The sequence below is a fragment of the Cololabis saira genome, chromosome 3 (genome assembly GCF_033807715.1).
Source record: "Cololabis saira isolate AMF1-May2022 chromosome 3, fColSai1.1, whole genome shotgun sequence".
Lineage (NCBI taxonomy): Eukaryota > Metazoa > Chordata > Actinopteri > Beloniformes > Belonidae > Cololabis > Cololabis saira.
This window is the reverse complement of record NC_084589.1, coordinates 40,532,276-40,550,295: the sequence shown is the minus strand read 5'-3', so window position 1 is coordinate 40,550,295 and position 18,020 is coordinate 40,532,276. Positions and strand designations below refer to the sequence as shown.

Genomic DNA, 18,020 nt, shown 5'->3' with positions numbered 1-18,020 from the left:
TTGGCCCAGGCTTATTTACAACATTACTTCAGTTGGATTAGACTTTGGTTGATTTGCTTGTGTACCGTTCTCCTGCGGTCCTTCCACTAAATTGTAGTCGGGTTGAGGTCTGGGCCTTGAGTTGCACAATCAATACCCTTATTTTCTGGTTTTCTGGACAAAAGGCGTCAAGAAAACTCTGGTGCTCAGAGGAGATCACTGTTGACTCAATATTCCCGGATCCTGTGACTGAAAAACATCCACAAATCACCATCCCTCCACCGCTGTGGTGGACAGAGTTATTTCTGAGGAAATGCTCTGTTTGGTTTTTGCCAGATATGGTACTGAATATTCAGTCTCTGTTCGAAGCCCATCTTTTAAAAGGACGATTGTTTCAGAAGTTTTGAGTTAGTTCAGTCCACTTAGTCCACTTTTGCAAACTTCAGTTGTGCATCTATGTTCTTTTTGGACAGGGGAGGCTTTTTCCTGGCAACACTTCTAAATACGTGTTCAATCTTTTTTCAGTCATATTTAATTGTATTGTGGACTTCAACATCTAATATGCTGAGTGAGGCTTGTATGTTGGGGTACATTTACTTGGACGCCCAGTTCTGGGATAAAACTGTGAACAGACTCTCAGGCTCACTGAGGAATGATGAACCCTGACTCGTCTGAAAATAGTTTGTTGACCCTTTCCGGAGTGATTTGCAGCAACAATTGCTTTGCTGACACGTTTGCTTATGTCTTCCCTTCTAGGCATTGTGTGAACACTCACTTGAGTGCTCCACAAAGTCTGCTTTTATGGAGGTCTGCACATCTTTTGATGATCAGATCATCCAGGGCTGAAGAGAAGCACCTGGTTTCAACTTGCTCTCCTAAATCCTATGGAAGAGGGTACTTAGTATTTAATTTTATTTATTTATCATTATTTGTACGCTTAGATTTGGTTAAATTTTATGGTGAAAATAACATTTAACAAAATTGCAATCATACAGGACTAGAATATTGTGATAAAGTCCTTTATTTTCAGTAATGCAAAATGTCATACATTCTGTATTCATTACAAATCAACTGAAATATTGCAAGCCTTTTATTATTTTAATATTGCTGATCATGGTTTACAGTTTAAGAAAACTAAAATATCCTATCTCAAAAAATTTGGATATTCTGGGAATCTTAATCTTAAACTGTAAACCGTAATCAGCAATATTAAAATAATAAAAGGCTTGCAATATTTCAGTTGTAATGAATCCAGAATGTATGACATTTTTTGTTTTTTTTAATTGCATTACAGAAAATAAAGAACTTTATCACAATATTCTAATTTTCTGAGACAGTCCTGTATGAGCCATATGCGTAAAGTTGGCATTTCTGACTGAGCAGAGGTTTAACCGACAATTGCGTCCTTGAGATGTCCTGGAGATGTGTGCATATGTGTGCAGATGTGTGCATATGTGTGCAGATGTGTGCAGATGTGTGCAGATGTGTGCAGAGGTTTGGAGGTTTGCAGGTTTGCAGGTTTGGTTCATCTGCAGGCGACTCCTCCTAACCTCCTGGCGCAGCAGTCTGACTCAGTCCTGCGTCTCCGAGCAGCCTCATCCATCCCGAGGAGAAGTCGCTCCCGCTGCTGCGTGTGCGTTGAGCTGACTGTCAGCTGCTGACAGGACTTTCGGACTAAAACCAGGTGTGAACAGAGGGATCTGTGAACATGGGGATCGGAGCCCTGTGGAAACTTCTCAGCGCCGTGTTTTTATTCCCCGAGGCAACGCGCGCACTCACAGGTAAGATCATTTCTGAAACTCTTCAAGTAGGAGAAGTTAGGCAGATGTGGCCTGAAAGCGCCATTGCTTTCAGACGTTTTATATTTATATGCTCCGTTATTCTCTGGCCAGTGTGATGAACGCCGATGACTTTGAAGAAGAAATAAGTACATAAACCCCCTAAAACTGGAAGAAAACCCTGATTTTATCATTAAAAGCTGACATATTATGGACTTAGGTTTAAAAGTATCCCAATGTCTTAAGGTCCCAAGAAGATATTTCGTTATTCTTTGGTTGAAATAGTGCAGAGATAAAGTACAAAAGCTCCTTTGCCCACCATCAATTTGCAGCTCAGTTCATAGCTGCTGGTTTGCCTGGATCCTCCCTCTCTTCCTGCTCTTCTCCCTCCTCCTCCACCTCCTCCTCTTCCTCCTCCTCTTCCTCCTCCTCCTCCTCCTCCACCTCCTCCTCTTCCTCCTCCTCCTCCTCCTCCTCCTCCTCCTCTTCCTCCTCCTCCTCCTCTTCCTCCTCCTCCTCCTCCTCTTCCTCTTCCTCCTCCTCCTCCTCCTCCTCCTCCTCCTCCTCCTCCTCCTCTTCCCCTTCCTCCAAAGAGTGGGAATCTTTTAAAACTAATGTTACTGATTTGTACCACCCACTTCTGAAAAAGTGGGTGGTACAAAGGCAGTGTGATGTGCAGTTTGGTTTAAGAAAAGCTTAGGAAGAGCCATCCATCCATCCATCCATCCATCCATCCATCCATTATCTCTACTCGTTTATTCCTCTTCATGCCACGGTTTGGTCAGTTCCTGTTTTATTTTGAAACCCGTGTCTGTGTTTCAGTTCCGTCTTGACTTCCCTTGTTTCCTTCTGCCCTGATCGTCTGCACCCGTGTCTCGTCAACCCTTCTGTGTATATCTGTTCTTGTCTTTCCCTTGCTCCCTGCCGGTCCGTACTGTTTGATCCCTCCATGTTTAAGGTCTGTTTTTTTTTGTATGTGTGCATCATGGCCACAATATTCATGGCCAACGTCCAGTTTGTTTTTTTTTTTTTTTTTTCTTCTCCCCTTGTCTGCATATATATTAATGGTTAATACCATGCTGGTAAACTGGGTTTTTTTTGGTGGGGGGGGGGTGAGGGGTGACATCCGCTGCTAGTCCAAGACGCGAGAAACACATGGAAACGCACAACGAGCACTAGAGGAGAAAAAACAAACAGACACGAAAACAGGCGGAGATATGAGCAGCAACTATCCCAGGACCCAATCACAGCTAGGCTAGGATACCGCGACTATCTGACCTCCAAAACTGGGGAGCGAGCATGCAGGTGAACGAGCAGATGCGTGCGTGCGTGCGTGCTTGTGTGTAACAGTCCAATCAATGCTCCACCTGAACTGTAACTATAGTGGAGGAGAGAGGGGGCAACCCCGAACCCCCGAGGGACCAGAGGCCGACAAGGAAGAACCCGGAATGTCCAGAGTTTGACCCAGAATTGTTTCTTAAGTTTTGGTCATATGCAGATGTAGACTGTTTTATTGTTGTATTGGGTCATCAAAGTGTTTAAGATGTATCGCTTACCTTCAGGAATTCCTTCCACTTTGCAAAAGTTGTATTTATCTGAAACAACCTCAGAGGTTTTACATTTACATTGGACCTCAAACCGAGGAGCAGAAAGAATCACAACTTCGCCACAAGCTGAAGAATAGTTACATGTAAAACATCCTCCCTTAATCATGATCAAATACTTAGATAAATACTAGTGCTGTTAGTCCTGGCTCCAACAGAGCAAGAATCATGATTTATTTAAAATAAAACGATATAGATCAGCGTTGTACTGAGACAGTTCCCAGCACGGGTCTTGACATAGAGAAAGAAATATTTCTGCTTTTAAAGAAGAAGAAACTTCCAGCAGGAACAAACTGGGAGGTCGGCTCAACTGGACAGCAGGAGAGGAAATAAAGATTAAACACTTGAAAGATTGGCAGAAAGAACACATCCTCCAACCAAGCCTAGCAGAGACTCACGTACAAGATCCAGGAACTTATCTGTGATGTGATATATGTTACTCCAACTCTTTGTGATGGACACCTATACACTTCTTTCTTGGTGGAGTTCCACCAACACAGCTTTTAGCCAGCACAAAGCTTCATATCTGCTGGCATTCTGGGTGGATACCCAGCGTCTACACGGTGTTTGTGGCTGTGCTTGCAGAGCTCCCTGAAGAGTGCGTGCCGGGCGGCCACTCCGTCCTGCAGAACCCGTACCGCAGCACCAGCTTCAGCTCCAGCTGGCTGCAGAAGTCGGCCCAGCAGGACTTCGTCTGTGACCACTCCCTCGCTCCAGGCTGGTACCAGTTTCGGATCTTCGACAAGCCGGCCAGCATGCCCACCCACTGCGTGGAGGTAAGCAATCTTTGTGCAGAAGGCCGTGAGATTTGAGTGCTCACACTGCAAAAACTCAAAATTTTACCAGGAATATTTGTCTTATTTCTAGTTAAAATGTCTCATTTTTAGTAAAAAAAATCTAATTGAACTTAAAACAAGAGTCATTACCAGAAAAATAACCTATTTGACAATTTTCTATTGTTTCAAGTAAATTTTCACTTGAAATAAGTAGAAAAATCTGCCATTGGGACAAGATTTATCTTCTCATTACAAGCAAAAAAATCTTGTTCCACTGGCAGATTTTTCTACTTATTTTAAGTGAAAATCTACTTGAAACAGATGAAAATTGTTGTTTTTTCCAGTGATGAGTCTTGTTTTTAAGTGTAATGAGATTTTTTTGACTAAAAATGAGACATTTTAACTAGAAATAAGACAAATATTCTTGTTAAGATTTTGAATTTTTGCAGTGCATCTTGCGCTCAGTATAAAATCAAGAATATTTGGTAGATTTAAGTGGAACAAAACTATTTAGATGATAAATCTTGCCCCCGCCCCCTCCCTTCTGTATGAGTAACCTTTTCAGACAATTCACTTAGCTGTTTCCTCTGATTGCTTGGCCCTTTATCACTATAAACATCACATAATATTTTATGTTACTCAGTTTTATGGCTCCCATCATTTTCCGTATTAGCTGCCTCTAATTCTGACCGACCATGAAGTGCACAATTTACATTTAAATAACATTTAGTCAATTAGCAGATTAGTAAATTGAGTGTTAAATCAATTAAAATCTGCTTAAATAAAAGAGAACAAGCGCAGAAGTGCAAAGCAAGTGTTGGTTAGAAGTGTTAGTGTGTTTATTTTGTTAGGAAAGGTGGCGTTGTCTTCTGGAGGTTTTTGAGGGTAGAGAAGGATGCTCTGGTGATACCTTTTTTAATCCTGTGGAACCACAAATGAGAAGAGTCTGGACTGAGACTTCCTTCCACGAAGGGACGGCAGCATCAGACGATGCTCCTGAGAGGAACTCAGTTGATGGGAAGGAGCATACGCCCGAATTAATTAGTTTAGATCTGGATGCAGGTCCCGCTGTCACTTTGTAGGCCAGCGTAAGTGACCTGAAACGGATTAATGTAGCTGTGGACATCCAGTTCAATGACTAATGGAGCGATATGTGTCCTTTTTGATTGATTAAACACCAGAAATGCAGAGATGTTCTGATCAGTCTGCGGGAGTTTCACAATGTAGTGAGACCAGTTATACCCCTTTTCCACCAAACCGGATCCAGAGGAATCTAGAAGCCAATTTTTGTTTAGATTTAGAGGTGTCAAAGTCTGGAATAGTTGGTACCATATTGCAAACAATTGTAGGTCCCTATCCATTTTCAAAAGTCGCTCAAGAGAGCATTTAATTCAACAATGTAGTCAAGAAAGCTCTTGCTTTTCCCACTGTTAATGTTCTTTTGCACTTCATATTCTGTGTTGCCATTTGTTCAGCATAATATTCATATTTTCATGATCATGTCTACAGTAATTTTTTTATTTTCTTTTTTTTATTATTATTTTATTTTCATTCATGTTATGCATGCAATTTTTATGATATATTATTTATTTTTATTTTTATGATTTTGTATCCTCATAAGTATTTTGTTAAATGTTATTAGGTGGGAGCTCCTCATAAGCCTACTGGTTTGCTCGCTCCTCCCTGCACAGTTTCTTTCAGCTGCGCTTATTTGTGTAATGTTATTTTTTTATGTTATGTGCTAAATAAACTAAACTAAAAAAAACTAAGAGCTGGTTCTGGGCCAGTGCTGGTGCTGGTTCACAACTTGTTCAACTTGCGAAACAGCTAAGAACCGGTTTGTGTTTTCATAGCTCGGATGCTAAGGGGAGCCACGTTATTACGTCACTGTAAACGTCAGTTACATCGTTGCGTTTGCATTGGCACGAAAATAGAAGCAACAACAACGTATTTGCTCTAATACGGACTTGGTCCATGTATTACCCTCCATGGACACATCTCTAAAAGACAAGTTGTCTCCTCCTCAGACCACTGCTGCTTTGCTGCATCCGGATTAATTCGTCGCTTATTTGAAAATGTCTCCGTCTCCCAGTCTTGCTATTGCCGTTGGTCTTAATAACTCGGCCCCCTCCGCTTACGGAAGCGGTTCTTTACTCTGGCCCACCAAAGAGTTGGTGTTACCTTGGAACCACTTTTTCTGGCCGGAGCCAGTTCTTTGTGGGAACAGAAAACCCGGTTCCAAACTCAGCACTGGCTGGGAACCAGTCCTCGAACCGGTTTGGTGGAAAAGGGGTATTAGAGGAACGCTGGAGTAGTCGGGATGAGAGACTCTGACTACGTTTACATGCAGTCAAAATTCGGGTTATTGCTAATATTCCGGTTACTGAAACATTCGGAATATTCCATTTACATGCGTGCGCTAACAGAGTTATTATCCCTGTATACATGGTAATTAATCATTTGGGATATCCTGATCAAACCAGCGACGCGTGGAGAACGTGATGACGCAAATAGCGTCATTTCCGCTTCTTCTTCCTGTATCCAAATTCAAAACAAATGTTGCTTCGCGCAACTTTTCGCTCACCTTCTTGTAAATCTGGCTATCCCCGTACTTTCTACCGTCTACAAATGCATAAATGTTCATATCCTTCATTACATTTATGAAGTGATTAGTCTCCTCCTCACTCCAAAAGTGTGGCGTGGTCTTACGTTGTTTGTTTATAAGTATGTCCTGGACTCAAGAGACCAGGATTCCTTGTGAACAGAGCATGCGCAGAAAACAAATTCATGTTCCGTTTGATGGGGATATTCCGTTTAGCGTTTACATGACCGAATATTTGGGTTTTAAAAGGAGTAACCCAGGGGTCAAGGTTTTTAAAAACCCGAATATGAGCAAATTCGGGTTATTCAAAGGGGCTATTGGTGTTTACATGGCTGTGCAAATTCGGGTTATTGCCAATATTCAGGTTTTAAAAGGGTTATTGAGTGCATGTAAACGCAGTCAATCATGACCTGTACCAGGATTTGGATGGCATACTGAGACTGTTAGGATCTAATAATCCTAATTATTCACAAAGGGATGGACGTGCAGCATGGTCAGTTAATATTGTGATGGAAGAGCTGATTGGTTGGGATGATCAATGCAATCGGCCTTAGAAATTTAGTTGAAGGTGGAATTCCTTCATCCATTGAGAGACAGACTGAGATGTGTGCAGGAACTGTGGGTTCAGCTGGTGAGAATGATTGGTACAGGGGGGTATCATCTGCATAAAAGTGATCAGGGAAGACACATAACAGGTGAAGTGGGCCCAGTACAGAACCTTGGAGCATCACGGTTGTGAGGTAATGCTAGCTATGATACTTGGAAAGAACGTCCAGTAAGGTATTGTGAGAAACAAGATATCTCTATATGTATCACAAAAAGAAAGGTTCAAAGTAAAACGTTTAAAGTTAACTGGACTTATTTTTTTAAAAAGGTTTAGAAACTAAAGACATCACGTGACTGACTGTAACATTTCTTTCATCATTTTACTTTTCAGATGGATGAAGTTTAGCAGTTTTATACCAACAAGTCGATACGCAGTATTTTTCTTTAAATCCACATAGAAACACATCCGTCTCTGAAATATCACGAGGCTCCTTCTGTGACCTCGTGTGGAGAAACTCTGGGGGGGCTTGCCGGTTATCACTTAAATCTTTCTCCACATGTCAGAAATCTGCGGGTGTGTTTGTGTGTGTTTGTGTGTGCAAGCAAGGACATGTTCATGAAGGAGAGTGCAAGGACAGCTGGATTGTGTCTCATTTCTTGTGGGCGGCCTGCCGTGAGCTTGCAGGATCCATCTGAAGTGGCAGCCGTTTTCTTGCTTCCCAGGGCGTTGCTGGGAACCACGTCGGGGGGGGGATTTGTGTAAATGCGTGTCACGTAACGAGCAGTACTCGAGTTGTAAAAAAAAATCAGGGGGGATGGTGGATTTTATCATATGGGGACAGATAATTTGTGCTGATTACAAATAATATAATATATTACAAATAATAGCAGTGACCAAAACACCTGCAGAAATACTGCAGGAATGACATAGCAGCAGTTAAATGCAGCCTTCTGTAAGCTTTAAATATCCACTGGGCTTACATCAAATACATCAAAACACAACAATAAAAACAGTTTTCTGAACTTATCAATATACCTCTGTCCTTCCCGGGATAAGTAAAATGGATCACTGCAAAAACTCAAAATCTTAACAAGAATATTTGTCTTATTTCTAGTTAAAATGTCTCATTTTAGTAAAAAAATCTCATTACACTTAAAACAAGACTCATCACTGGAAAAAACAACAATTTTCACCTGTTTCAAGTAGATTTTCACTTGAAATAAGTAGAAAAATCTGCCAGTGGAACAAGATTTTTTTGCTTGTAATAAGAAGATAAATCTTGACCCACTGGCAGATTTTCCTACTTATTTCAAGTGAAAATGTACTTGAAACAGGTGAAAATTGTGAAATAACTTATTTTTCTTGTGTTATTTTTCTGGTGATGACTCTAAATGTTGAAATAGCAGTAATAACACATTCATTGATGAAATGACATAAGGGATGGAAAGGGATGATGGCACTTTTAACAGGGGGGCTGATTTTTTTATTTCAGGGGGGGATGCCATCCCCCCTCATCCCCCCTCAACTCGAGTACTGGTAACGAGACACTGTTTTTTCTGTTGGCAAATAAATGGCAAGATGAGGAATTGTTAAAAGAAGTAGTGTTTTTGTCAAATGCATCTTCCATGTTTGGCATTTTCGTATTGTTTCGTATTGAGCTTCTGGTTTCTCCACCTGCAGGTAAACCACTGTGGGACGCAGGCTCCGGTGTGGCTGTCCCTGGGCGAGGGCGAGTCTCTGCCGGGCCCGCTGGAAGTCAGGCAGCTGACGGCCTGCGCCGCCTGGCAGAACTTCCAGAGCAGCGCCAAAGACTGCTGCATGTTTCGCATCCCAGTCACCGTCCGGAACTGCGGAGACTTCTACGTTTACCGGCTCCAGCCCACGCAGGGCTGCATGGGGTACTGTGCACAAGGTGGGCCCATTCCGGGAGTTTCATCAGTTTTTACTGTAAAAAGTGCAGCCCTTTGAATGATTCTTTTGCACATCTGTCTTGCTTTTGTGGGAGAGAGAATTGGGCTGTTCAGAGGTCCAGATGAAGACAGCAGTTTGAACATCCGTCATGCTTTGTGACAGCTATTAACAGCGACTAGCGTGTTTTGGTCTACTGTTACAGTTCAGCTGGGGAGTGTGCAACGTTTACTTTCAGCTACCTTAAGCTGGATGGAGGGACTTCTCCATCTCCCTCCAGTGCTCCCTGAAAAAAACACACCAAAGCAGGGCTTTTCCAAGTGAAGTCAACCAATGATTCGGGGGATGACTGGACATTCTTCTTTTTCACAGTGTACTCATAAGCTGAACAGCTGATGAAATATTTGCTGAATGTGACAAAAAGAAATTAAGAATTTAGAAATTCTGAAGAATTGCTTACCCTCCTTTTTATATCCTTTCATTTTAGTTTTATATAATAACTAATAATCATGTTTTAACATGAGAGCTACCTTTGAGACAACGACATAAAGAGACACTTTTACCACAAAACACAAAGCAAACTATTAATCATATCTCAACATCCTATGAACCTATACACCCTTTATGTAAAGAAAAATGAATCCATATAAGGATTTCTAGATCCTAGATAAGGTTTTACTTAAAGTGCAAACTGTTTACCACAAAACAACCTATGAACTATAATTCAATTATTCTTCCAAAAAAAGAGCCAAACAACCGTCCATTTCTTGACTTTATTCATATTAACATTTATTATTGAAACCAACTCGTTTTCTTTCCATCTGGTTGACCAGGAATCAATTCATATGAGCATGTGATGCTAAAAGATGCCAAACACTATATACAAGAAAGGAAGGAGGGTTGCCAGATTGGGGGCATGATCCTCTTTCACCAGTATAAATCTATCATACATGTTACATGACATGTTGGATGCTTCAGCTGTTATGCTGCAACACTTGTACCACTATGTTGTCCTTTTTTTCTAATTAAATGCAAACTAGTCCATTATTTAGTCACATGTCCAGCAGCTCTGTAGCTATTGTGATGCTCCTAATTAAACACCACTTAATCTGGCAAAAAGTGGACGTGTTTTAAACCTGATATTTTATCTCTATTTGGATAAAAGAGTAGTTCTGAATCTTCTTACAAGTTATACCGGCTGCATGTTCTTATAACCATGATACGTCTCGCAAGCAACAAATTAAGATGCCAATCCTTTTATTCTTCTGCAACAGTATATACTTTCCCTTTTGGAAATAGGAAACTGCACATTTAAATGGAACCAGTGATGGAAATGTTTCTCTAGATCCGTTAAATATGTAAACAAGCAATTATTAACCATCATAATTGTGCTAATCCCTTCTAAAAGTGATGCAACAATGTTATTGCCTTTAACACTTGTTTTCATCCCCCCAAGAGTGGGAATAAAATTTAAAAAAAATTACCCACAAAAGTGAAAACCTCTTATGCTTTATTGTATGACTATATAACAATATGCAGTAATATCTGTAGATGGTTCCAATGATTTGAGGTCTCCTTCTTGCAGAAACGTCAGATACTTCACCCACAGCGTCTCAGATGTGTGGTCCTGACGAGGTGGACGTCGGTGGAGCGTGTAAAAGTAAGTTTTACATGGTTTACGTTCGTCTCCTCGCGCAAGGTCAAACACTCAAACCATCAGGAGGTGGATAAGTTGCCATGTGGTCAGGAATTTACATCCGGAGCTTTTCACTGCTCCTCTTAATGAGCCGAGCATGTGTCCGGGTGTCCACCGGGCCCCGTCTCCATGGCAATACCCCTGAATCACGCCACAGCAGGTTTTAAGCAGAGGGCAGATGTGGAAAGAAGGAAGAGGGGGAAAAGCCAGTCCATGCATTTACATGCCTAATTTAATCATAATTAAATTAGGCATGTAAACAATGTTTACTGATTCTTTCCAGCACCGAACCAATGATTAAGTTGTCAATTAGATAGTTGGTACTGCAGAGATTTGAACTTGATTAAAAATATGTAACCATTCGAACAAAAACTGATGTTTGATTAACAACTTGTGATGGAAATATCCAGGTAAGGCGATACGTCAAGTATCCAAACAAACTGAGATGTACATGATGCCACCAGGACGTTTGGCAGCTCCGATCACACCAACTGTAGATTTTAGGATATGTTTTTTTTAATTTATTTATTTTCTGTATGATTCATCTAAGTTGAATCAATTTAAAAATGCTAATAAAATTTGGATGTAGAGTACTCTCTGGTCAGGTGAACAGTTCTTTGCAGAGCTGTCAAACAAAATTCAGACAATAAAATGCTTCATGCAGCAAGGTTAGAGAAAGAAAACAGTTTCTGAGTAGCATATAATTATATTTAAGAATATAATCTAAGAGCTGTACCACAGTAATGAAAACATTGAAGGGTTGTTTTTTTTTTAATTGTATGTCAGACTTCCTGTTGATTCAATTACAAGCATTGCTTGACCTTCATAGTGTTCACGCTTTTCCATTGACGCACCATGTTTCCTGATGCATGAAGGATGATTCATTTTATGCAAAAGCATACAATTTAAAATGCTTAAAATGCTTGTCGTGCATTGAGTCTGAAACATGAAATTATGGTTTACAAATGTAGTTGTTGTTCACCGTGACTGACAATTATCTCTAATTACATGTCTAATGTTTTTTTTTTATTAAACACAATTTATAAACAAAAACACACATTTATACAAACTGCTTGTGGAGGAAAAACAATACACTATAAGAAAATACAACATATTTTCGGAGGTATCATGAACAAGAGAAGTACACACGAACGATTAGGTAAATATAAATAAAATTAATAAGAAAAATAGTAAGGCATTTTAAGCCAAATAGCACTGACATTTCAGAAATACATTAAAATAAAGGAAACTTTGATATAACAGGTAATAATTTTTTTGCAGTTATTTGACTTAATTTTTTTTTATAGACAAAAAAACGTTTGAAATCATTTAAAAAACATTGGAAAGAGGGCTTCATTTTTCTCCACTTACAACAGTGTATTATGATATTTAGCCAGTAAAATAATTACATTAACCAAGAGAGACACTGATTTGTCAATTGTTTCTTATTTCTTATTTCTAATTTGGGGATCTCGTTCATTTTTAAAGATAGCCAATTTCTAATTTCACGCCAAAAAGTTTTTGGTGTCTAATATTTCTACAGCTGAATAACTTTCTTGCCCCACATGGACTGAAGCATTCGGTCACGTGACCAGTTTTCGTACTTGGCGCAGCCGTGTTGCTAGGCAACCAGACGGGGACACGCCCACCGCATGTCAATCAAAGTCAGCTCCTTCACTCCCAGCTCCTTCAGCCGAAACCATGGCCGAAACCCACCGAAATACCTGCAGAGCTGCCGCCAGGCGTTTCCAACGGGATATACCGTTCAATATGTGGTATCGACGACGAAATCTAAAATGACCATCGAGTTTAGCCGAAATTGGGTTAGTAAAATCAGTTTTTGCTCCGCTGAGCGCAAGTGCGTGTTATTTACGGATGAGGAAGTGATAACGGCCAGCCATTGGCTGAGCCGACTGTCAATCAAACAATATTAGTAATTAATGTAATGCTTTATATAAAAAAAATCACTCTTATAATCATAAAATCAAACGATTGAGACCAAAATGGTATTTTGAACCAGGCTGTATGAATGAATGAATGAATGAATGAATGAATGAATGAATGAGTTTTATTTTTGTGTCATGTCCGAAGACCCATCCCTTACAGGATTATAAGACACCAGAAACAGAAAATCATCAATGTACAATATCACACGCACTTAATTGGGAGCTGCACAATGTACACCGGAAAAACTAAATAAATAAATCAAAAACCAGAATGGATATTTTTACATATATGTTACTTTTCTTCGCCTATCCCACACTTTCTCCAAATAGTCAGCAAGTGCAAATACTTTATAATCAAAGATCCATTTGACTCTCTCAGCATCGCTTACCCACATCAAATCCAAATTCTTTCACCGATCAAATAATTTCTGACGCAGCTCATGATACAGAGGACAATAAAATAGAAAATGGAACTCATTTTCTATAATGTAAATATTTTTATTTCTGTTTACACTAGTTCGATACCACCGATTTCCTTTCCAATCTCATATTGAGTAAAATTCAGGCTGGTATCGACGATACTGATTCGATACCGATACATTATGCAAATACACCTAATGTGCTCGGTAAATCTAAAAAAAGTTGTGTAAGACATCAGAGTCACTTATTTAGCTATTTATGTCAAACTCAGAGGCATACTGAGGTAGCAGCCTCATTCACAATATAGCCGAGTTATTCCGACAACAGAAAAACCAGTGTTTGAAAAAGGTGTTTCCATCACTAAAAAAGATCCTTAAAAAAAGTAAAAAAATAAAAACTATTAAAATAAATGAGAAGAATAAACAAAAATAACTACTATGAAAATGAAAAAAAGTAGTTCCTACTAGCAGTGTGTAATTTAGACAAAATCTGAATAGTTTAGTTACTTTTCACCGTATTCCTGTTATGATATACATTACCACAAATGACTCAAGTATCAAAATTATCAATGTTTTCCTTTGAGAATCGATTTTAGAGCATACAGATTTGGTATCGGAAGTATCGATATTTCAGTATTGATCCGTACATCACGCACTAACAGCGGCTGCTGGACCAGATGCGGGTCACGCTGTTGCTGTGCATATCATGTAGTAGTCTGTTTCAAGTAAAGGAAGCAAAAGTAAAGAGAAGGAAGTTCCCAAAATTATAAAGGAAGTTAAACAGTTTTTAAGATGATAACAGAAGTCAAATTATTCCAGAGATGACGTTAAACAAGAGACATAAAATATCACAAAATGGAAATTAACAATTCCATGTAGATGAATAAAGTAAAAAAAAAAGAGCCACAGAAAGTTAAAGGTTAGACTTACCGTCATGTTTATGAGCAGTTTTCATACAAACGCAGATAATTAATTACACACGGATACGTATTTAATTCTCCAATGTGATTGCATAATTTCTTCGACAAGTTGTCAGGATGAATGAATGAATGAATGAATGAATGAATGAATGAATGAATGAATGAAGTTTATTTAGTCATGAGAACACAAAACAACACCAAAAAAAACATTGTGCACAGCATTAACATTTCATACAAACCCAAAAAATGTGTTGAACAATAACTGAAAAGGCATAGGCTGAAGCAAAATGTTTATAAAAGCCTATCCTATATTACCAACTTTCTTTTTTTTTGGCTACCGACCTCCAGAAAACCAAAAAGAGAATAGAAAAGCAAAGAAACAACAAAAGGCAAAGAAACAATAGAAAAGCAAAGAAACATTTACAGATGGTCAATTGCACTTACAGTATAAGCTTCAAAAATAGCTTTACAAACCGTTTTCTTAAAAACAAAAAGAGAATGACATGTTTTTAAATGTATGTTGGCATAATTCCAGAATTTAACTCCAGTAATGGAGACACATCTCCTTTTCATACCTTTTTTAGCTTTTTGTACTGTGAAATTGCAGACACCTCTAAGATTATAGGGAGTTTCCTGAATTGAAAAGAACCTCTGTATTGGGTCAGGGAGCATTTTTGATTTTGCTTTGAACATAATTTGCATGATTTAAAAAAAAAACAAATCATAAAATTTAATAACATGAGAATTTAGAAAAAGTGGATCTGTGTGAGCTTAGTAATACGCCTTATTGATGATACGTATGGCTCGTTTTTGAAGTTTTATTATTGAATTTAAGGTGGTTTTAAAGGTGGATCCCCACAATTCCACACAGTAAGATAAATAGGGAACAATCAATGAGTAGTAAATCAAATGCAAGGCCTTGGAATTCAGTACATTTCTGGATTTATACAGGATTGCGAGTGATTTTGAAATTTTCCCTTTAATTTAGTCAATGTGTTGTTTCCATGTTTACTTTTGGTCGATGACAACCCCAAGGATGAGGTTTGTTTACAGTAAATATAACTTTAGACAGATTACCAGCTGTTTGATAGTCTTTCAGTTTTTACAGACAGTAAAAATTAATTATATTTTCCTCTATTTGTTTCAGAGGAAGCAAGTTTAGTCCTCCAATCAAGTGTATATTATGTCTGTACCAGATGGTTTTCCCATCACAAAAAGAAATATATGGATTTGTTCGTGGGCTGCATTTTGTCTGATGATACTAATTTTAACACTTTATGCCAGACTGAGTTTACAAAATATGAATCATGAAGCTTAATATGAAGATTGTTGTTGTTTTTTTCAAAAACCCAGACATAATATTGACCGTTATACTTTTATGCTCAACTCTAATGTCAAATTATTTCCATTTTCATTCATTTATTGATGTTTTTAGAAACTGTTCCCAGAGCAGACACAGAGCAACAGCTCCCCGTCACTCATCTACCCGGTGTTTCTGCTGCCTCGGCCGATCAGCCTCCGACTCCGTCCGAGCCGGTGATTTTCTCGGAAGAGACGGGTGACGGCGTCTACCTGAGGTGCAGCTTCCAGAGCAGCTCCAACGGCTCGCTGGGCTTCGTCGTGACCTGGTCTCGCCTCTCACCTGAGGGCAGGAGGGAGGAGCTCAAGCAGGAGACCACCATCCACACCTCAGCCTTGATGGAGCTGGACGGCTTCAACCTCCGCTTGGGGGACAAGGTGGGACTCCGGCGCTTTCACGTCATTTTAGTTCAGTTCCCGGTTCATTTCTGAGTGGGATGTTGTAGGATGACTAAGGCCCTGTCCCAATACTCCCCCTACCTAGTTTTCAGTCCTACCCCTAAATTTTGCGCGTTCCTGTGAGGGTAGCGGTGTCCCAATTCCTCTTTCCACCTAGGGGTAGTGAAGAAAAGTAGTGTAGTGGCTATGAATCTGTCCCTACGGATTGAGTGTTTTCGGATGCACACTAGCTGATCTAGGGACAGAAAAATTTCCCAGAATGCTTTTCGTCGTCATTTGCGGACTGAATAAAAAAAAAAACATGGCAGACATTTCTTATTTTTTTGTAAATAAAATCAATATTTTGAGTTAGTTTCTGCATAAAAATGCATTTTGATTAAATTTCTAGCGAGAAATATATATTTTACTTTCATAATATTCACTCAGTGAATGTACATAATCACTAGTTTGCCCGTTGTTGCAACCTCGCCAGAATAAAGGCTGATTTATGGTCCCGCGTTACACCAACGCAGAGCCTACGGCGTAGGTTACACGGCGACGCGCGCCGTACGCCGTACCCTACGCCGTAGGCTCTGCGTCGATTTAACGCAGAACCATAAATCAGCTCCTGAGCCGGCAGGCAGGCAGAAATCCCGTAATTTTCTGAGCAAATTTCTTAACAGGCGTAGCTACAACTGTTAGATTTCATCTATTAAACCAACATTTATCTTCCTAAATGATTTATTTCAGCCAGTGGTAATTCTCCACAGAGCTGCAGGTTTCTCCCCCTGGACGACGGCGCAGGTTGACCTGGCGATCACGTCTGAACGTGAGCTGCTGCTGCTGGGCCCCGGACCGGCGGCTCTTCTCATCTCCGAAAACATCAGATCAAATTTCTTAACAGGCGTTATTTGGATAAACTGAGCCCAGGTTGGGGATCTTAACGGTTACTTTAACGCCTGAAAAAATATTAAAACTTAATAAAGTGGCATATTAACAGCGCTACAGCTGAAATTAAAACAGCTTTTGGCTCTCAGCTTCCTGATTAGTGGTGGTGCTGAAAAGTAGGAGTAGGGGGAGTATTGGGACAGGGCCCTGGAAAGATTTCAAGTGCCCAAAAAATCTGTTCCTTCTTTTTTAGGGGTAGTGATAGAAAGTAGGGCTAGTGAAAGAAAGTAGGGGAGTATTGGGATTGGGCCTAAGTTTCTGTATCAGCGGCAGGGCTCCCACTCTAAGTTCAAGGTCAGGACAGTCATTTGTGTCAGGGTGTTTCGAAGCAGGGGAACATCTGAAATGTGCAGGAGAGCCAGCACCGAGGACTGGAGTTTGACATCTGTGTTTGATTGGTTTGGGCTTTAGGGAATAGAATTAAAGTGGACCTGAGTGAAAAGCTCTAACTAATGACACAGCCATGTCTATCCGGGTGTGTTAAAGTAGGGAATATGTAAAACATGCAGGACATCGGCCCTCCAGGGATCGACTCTGACAGCCCTGGTCTAGATCTCAGTATTTCTACACAATACTTTGATCTAGAAACCTAAGAGCACACTGCTGGTGGAGACTAGGCTCATGGTCACTGACATTCAGAACTAAAATGATCTGATTTACAGTTGTTTGTTGTTGGTCTTAGCTTAGTATGTGCATGAGAACGGCTCAGTTTGCTGAGTGTGAGGAAAAACAAGCACCTAAATCATAAAATGTCCTAATCCTCAGAGCAGGAACGCTCAGGGGGGAGTTTTCCTCTGCTCATTTCTTCATCTGTATCTTTCTGGTCTTAAGATTTCTTTCTTTTTTATGTCTTAAAGGTATCTCCTTGGTTTTGACTGACTGCATCTCAAACTGTATCAATAACATAGTTTGAGACGCAGTTACAAACTGAAAACTTGTAATCAAACGTGTCTCCATCGTTTCAGTGGCTCATCTGACACTATCCAAACAATTCCTCGTGACGTTGTTTTCCCTGAGAGAGATATTTAATCTCCACACCTCTGGGAGCTGACTGCTTAGTGAGGAAATATAAATAAATAAAGTACATAACAGATCTTGTAAATGTCCTTTGTTTGTTTCTCTCATTCCACAATTGTGGTATTAAATATTCGCAGTACCTC

The 18,020-nt window shown here is 39.8% G+C and overlaps 1 protein-coding gene across 1 annotated transcript in view; it reads left to right on the top strand.

Moving 5' to 3' along the window:
* The first annotated feature begins 1,687 nt into the window (after positions 1-1,687).
* The window catches only part of vwde (von Willebrand factor D and EGF domains), a 56,180-nt gene continuing 39,847 nt past the window's right edge, over positions 1,688-18,020 (top strand). Inside the window, exons 1-4 of the mRNA XM_061717984.1 lie at positions 1,688-1,760; positions 3,947-4,137; positions 8,967-9,215; positions 15,691-15,912. Of these exons, the coding sequence (XP_061573968.1) occupies positions 1,688-1,760; positions 3,947-4,137; positions 8,967-9,215; positions 15,691-15,912 (735 nt within the window). The remainder of the gene's footprint in view (positions 1,761-3,946; positions 4,138-8,966; positions 9,216-15,690; positions 15,913-18,020) is intronic.